Source organism: Xyrauchen texanus, chromosome 43, assembly GCF_025860055.1.
Source record: "Xyrauchen texanus isolate HMW12.3.18 chromosome 43, RBS_HiC_50CHRs, whole genome shotgun sequence".
NCBI lineage: Eukaryota > Metazoa > Chordata > Actinopteri > Cypriniformes > Catostomidae > Xyrauchen > Xyrauchen texanus.
The window spans coordinates 31,215,265-31,221,264 of NC_068318.1; the positions used below are offsets into that span (position 1 = coordinate 31,215,265).

The 6,000-nt window shown below is 46.0% G+C and overlaps 1 protein-coding gene across 1 annotated transcript in view; it reads right to left on the reverse strand.

Annotated features, from left to right (window-relative positions):
* LOC127635564 (myosin-IIIb-like) overlaps window positions 1-6,000 on the reverse strand; it is a 36,692-nt gene that overhangs the window by 23,663 nt on the left and 7,029 nt on the right. The window contains exons 5-8 of the mRNA XM_052115675.1: window positions 5,160-5,262; window positions 4,848-5,004; window positions 3,060-3,162; window positions 2,829-2,954 (exon numbers count right to left, since the gene is read on the reverse strand). Of these exons, the coding sequence (XP_051971635.1) occupies window positions 2,829-2,954; window positions 3,060-3,162; window positions 4,848-5,004; window positions 5,160-5,262 (489 nt within the window). The remainder of the gene's footprint in view (window positions 1-2,828; window positions 2,955-3,059; window positions 3,163-4,847; window positions 5,005-5,159; window positions 5,263-6,000) is intronic.

Below are 6,000 nucleotides of genomic sequence, written 5' to 3' on the forward strand. Positions count from 1 at the left end.
ATTGAAGGAGAGACCTGAGTCATATCTTATAACATCAGGGATCTCTCTTGACTTTTGCCACTTAGCAAGCAACCAGAACACACTTACAACACCCTAGCAACACCGAACACCTTGGAAACAATATTAAAAATCACTCAGAACACCTTCGTGGCTGCTTAGCAATGCTCTGGCAACTATGAACACCCTAGCAACCCCATTAAAAACTACTCAGAACACCTTACTGACCACGTAGCAATGCTCTGGCAACTATGAAAACCCTAGCAACCCCATTAAATACCACTCAGAACACCTTACTGACCACATAGCAATGCTCTGGCAACTATGAACACCCTAGCAACCCCATTAAAAACCACTCAGAACACCTTAGTGACTGCATAGCAATTCACTAACAACCACATATACCCTAGAAACACCATTAAAAACCACTCAGAACACCTTAGTGACTGCATAGCAATGCACTAACAACCATCTATACCCTAGAAACACCATTAAAAACCACTCAGAACACCTTAGTGACAGCATAGCAACGCACTGGCAACTATGAACACCCTAGCAACCCCATTAAAAACCACTCAGAACACCTTAGTGACAGCATAGCAACGCACTGGCAACTATGAACACCCTAGCAACCCCATTAAATACCACTCAGAACCCCTTACTGACCACGTAGCAATGCTCTGGCAACTATGAACACCCTAGCAACCCCATTAAAAACCACTCAGAACACCTTAGTGACAGCATAGCAATGCACTAACAATCACATATGCCCTAGAAACACCATTAAAAACCACTCAGAACACCTTAGTGACAGCATAGCAACGCACTGGCAACTATGAACACCCTAGCAACCCCATTAAAAACCACTCAGAACACCTTAGTGACTGCACAGCAACACACTAACAACCACATATACCCTAGAAACACCATTAAAAACCACTCAGAACACCTTAGTGACAGCATAGCAATGCACTGGCAACTATGAACACCCTAGCAACCCCATTAAAAACTACTCAGAACACCTTACTGACCACGTAGCAATGCTCTGGCAACTATGAAAACCCTAGCAACCCCATTAAAAACCACTCAGAACACCTTAGTGACAGCATAGCAATGCACTAACAATCACATATGCCCTAGAAACACCATTAAAAACCACTCAGAACACCTTAGTGACAGCATAGCAACGCACTGGCAACTATGAACACCCTAGCAACCCCATTAAAAACCACTCAGAACACCTTAGTGACTGCACAGCAACACACTAACAACCACATATACCCTAGAAACACCATTAAAAACCACTCAGAACACCTTAGTGACAGCATAGCAATGCACTGGCAACTATGAACACCCTAGCAACCCCATTAAAAACTACTCAGAACACCTTACTGACCACGTAGCAATGCTCTGGCAACTATGAAAACCCTAGCAACCCCATTAAATACCACTCAGAACACCTTACTGACCACGTAGCAATGCTCTGGCAACTATGAACACCCTAGCAACCCCATTAAAAACCACTCAGAACACCTTAGTGACTGCATAGCAATTCACTAACAACCACATATACCCTAGAAACACCATTAAAAACCACTCAGAACACCTTAGTGACAGCATAGCAATGCACTGGCAACTATGAAAACCCTAGCAACCCCATTAAAAACCACTCAGAACACCTTAGTGACAGCATAGCAACGCACTGGCAACTATGAACACCCTAGCAACCCCATTAAATACCACTCAGTACACCTTAGTGACTGCATAATAATGCCCTAACAACCACAAATACCCTCAAAACCCCATTAAAAACCACTCAGAACACCTTAGTGACAGCATAGCAACGCACTGGCAACTATGAACACCCTAGCAACCCCATTAAATACCACTCAGAACACCTTACTGACCACGTAGCAATGCTCTGGCAACTATGAACACTCTAGCAACCCCATTAAAAACCACTCAGTACACCTTAGTGACTGCATAATAATGCCCTAGCAACCACAAATACCCTCGAAACCCCATTAAAAACCACTCAGAACACCTTAGTGACCAGCATAGCAATGCTCTGGCAACTATGAAAACCCTAGCAACCCCATTAAATACCACTCAGAACACCTTAGTGACTGCATAGCAATGCACTAACAACCACATATACCCTAGAAACGCCATTAAAAAAAAACACTCAGAACACATTACTAACCATATAGCAACGCTCTGGCAACGATGAACACCCTAGCAACCCCATTAAAACCTCAGAACCTGAGTGACTGCATAGCAATGCCCTAGCAACCACAAATAACCTAGAAACACCATTAAAAACCACTCAGAACACATTACTGACCACATAGCAACGCTCTGGCAATGATGAACACCCTAGCAACCCCATTAAAACCTCAGAACCTGAGTGACTGCATAGCAATGCCCTAGAAACTGTGTTAACAACTCGTTAACAACCACTCCGAACACCTTAGTGACTGCACAGAAATGCCCAAAACAACCCCATTTGAAAGAATTTCAAGAACCTTGGCATTTGGGGCTTCTATGCATCTATGTTAATTTGCATGTTTCTCTAGTTGATGCTTGCCGTGTTTACTTGTGATCTGAACTTGAATTCTGACGGCCTTCACAATTGTTTACTAAAATAGCACTGTTCAAACAGAAGGGTTATGATTCACACAGTTTCACACTAAACAGAAAGCTCTGTGGTTGACAGGGCTCACACCTATACAAGACACATTGTGGCCGTTGAAGCGTAACGTGAAGCGTTAGCAATCACTTCTGCCACCACTAACAGCTCAACATCTGCAGAATAAGACCAGGAAACTTACAGCAGTTGCTTTTAACCAGCCGTGCAACCCCTCACACACATTCAGAACGTCGTTGTCTGTGGTTTCAAATGTGATGTTCCCCAGTGACAGAATTCCAGCGAGAATAGTCATCATGTCCACCTTCTCCTGCAAACGAGATGGTGTTAGATCAACTGTACGTAAATGTTCATAGATTAGACAAATTACTTATATGTGATGAGATTTTGGGTTAAAAGTGTTCATCGTTCTTACCTGCTCTTCAAAGCCCACCATGTCCATGGCGTTACACACTTTAGCATATTTTACACGCCAGCTCTGCACCACATCTTCTTGCCCAAACCTGCCGTTCAAATAACTGAGACACAGAGATACTGTAAACATACTGTAGTTTCACAAACGTCCTATCAGGTTTGTTTATATGAAGCATTTCTTACTCTACGTTTTGCAATGCTTTGATCAATACATTAGCTATATTAGCCATTTGCTATTTGACGGTGTAAAGGTATTCAATGGAAAGGAGGAGGCGAGAACCAGCTTGACGATATAAATAATAGTTTTAATGATAAACTTAAAAGACAACATAAACACACACATGACAGACATGTCCGTTAACGATCTCTCTCTCCCGCACGACACCCTGCAGTCGACCTTTATCCCTCACTGAGGCATAATTAGCCTAATACGGGACCGGGTGTGTAGGATCACGACCCGGCCCCGCCCTGCCACATTCCTCCCTCGTTCTCTCTTTCCCTGTGGGAGGGCGTGCTTTACGTCTAGTCTGCCGATAGGTCATCCCCATCTACCTGGACGAGGAAGGGGACAAGGGGAGGGAAACAGTTATAATTCAAATGGGGGGTACTTCCTGTAACAGTGTAGTACCCCCCAAAAAACTGTAAAATGTAAAAGAGGGAAAAGGCCAATGCAGAGCGGCAGTGAGAGAGAGAGACTCTTACTCGCCAGTTCTCCGATACGCCGCAGCTTGTTCCTCGGCCACTCCTCCACCCTCTATCGGACGACAGCCGCGCCTCTCCGGGCGAATCAGAGGCAGTCCTCCAGCCCCTGGCGGACGGAAAGCCCTGCCGCGTTCTCGGGGAACAGAAGGAGTCTCCCCCGCCCCTGGCAGCGGTTCTCTCGCTCCAGGCGGTCTGCAGTGAGCCCCTCCCCGCTCGTGGTCGGCGGTCTTAAACCCTGCTGGTAGGCGACTCCTGCGCCCCTGGCAGTGGCCCTGACCGCTTCTGGCGGTCGGCTAGGAGCCCCTTCTCCCCTTGCGGTCGGCTCCGTTGGGGTGGACGGTAGTGGCGAGAACCCTACTACGGCGTATCCCTCCTCCTTCCCGGGCTTCGGCACCAGTGTAAAGGTATTCAATGGAAAGGAGGCGGCGAGAACCGGCTTGACAACATGAACACACACATGACGGACATGTCCGTAAACGATCTCTCTCTCCCGCACGACCCCCTGCAGTTGACCTTTATCCCTCACGGATAAATTAGGCATAATTAGCCTAATACGGGACCGGGTGTGTAGGATCACGACTCGGCCCCGCCCTCCGCCCTGCCACATACGGATTCAAACATGGCTGATCCAATCAGATTTTGGAGCAGAATGATCCTTTAAAGGAGAATGATGCTCCTTTAAACCCTATAATAATTTAGTCACCTGACAATTAGGCGTCTGCCTTTTACACAATGAACCCGTGCCACAAATAGTTCTATAGGGGTAAGCGTGGTAAATGGAGGTCCCATTCACACTCACACACCAATGGCCGCAGAGCTGCCATGCTAGGCGCTAGCCTGCCATTGGGAGCAACTTGGGGTTCATTGTCTTGCCCAAGGACACTTCGGCATGTGGAGTCATGTGGGCCGGGAATCGAACCGCCAACCCTTCGATTAGCGCCGACCCGCTCTACCACCTGAGCCACAGGCGCCCCGCATGTGATGCACCTCCCGATTAATCGCATGGGTTACATGCTAATCTATGACAGTCATCGTTAACACGTTGCTCATTCGGTTTCACGAAGGCATGACGTCACAGATGACTCACCGGTAGTGCGTAGGATCCAGGAGACCGTAGATCTCTTTATCTTCGCAGGAGATTCCCGCCAACATGAAGTAGAAGATGTGAAAGTTCTGTTCCCCCTCCTCCTGATGCACCACCCGAGATTTCTCCAGGAGATACTCGTTGATTTTGGCTCCTCTGACTGCGGTGATTGAGGAACTCAGGTTAACGTTTACTCAATGATACTAAATTGGTCTATTGGTCGAGAAACACACCCAACAAAAGCTGCAAACGGTACGACTCTTTAAGGTCAGTCGACAGAGCGTTGATTGTTTACTTTTGATGCGCTCTACAAACCTGATGAGTTCTGGAAGCGTAGCTGGATATATTTCCCAAAGCGGCTGCTGTTGTCGTTCATGACCGTCTGGGTGTTTCCAAAGGCCTCGAGAAGAGGATTCACCTGTTAAAACACAATCACACTCATACAGTAGCCAATTTTTCAGCGTTTGGTTTGTCCCACAGTTCTGTGGTCAAGATTTTGATTCAGTTTGGTAAATAAGTCAAAGTATTGTAAATACGTGATACTGTTAAAGGTGCACCGATCAGGAAATTTGCTGTCAATACGCTAAAAATCAGATCAGTCGATACCATAGACTGTAAAAAATATGGCCGACGCCCCTTCGCTCTTTTCCATTGGTGAGAACTGAGGCCGCCAGTGTCCCGATATGGCGCTGACATCTTGGGACTTGAGTCTGCGCAGTTGCGATTTCGGGACCAGACCTGCGCGGTAGTGAGCATGAAGTAAAGCCGCGAAATCAAGGCCCCGCCCTCACTCTCGCTGAATCAATCGCAAGCACACGCCCCTTTTGACTTTTGACTTATGACGGTGTGAAATAATTAATTATAGAAATTTAGATATTAAATTTAAAGCTCCAATCTCCTCAGTCCTCCGAAGATCCCGAAAAAAAGTCAGTTGGTGCTTCAGTGACTACTTTGCTCAGAGAACCTGTCAATCACAGCTGTCAATCATGATGTCACAGCACCGTTTTTATAGCATCAAATAACTAAAAACAAACTTATTTTGAAAACAAACACTTGAAATGACATCAACGTGATAGAAACGACAGTAAATGACAGAAACTATCTTTGGAAAAAAGATATGTGAAGTGTATTTTAATTGTTTAGTTGGTCTCACGTC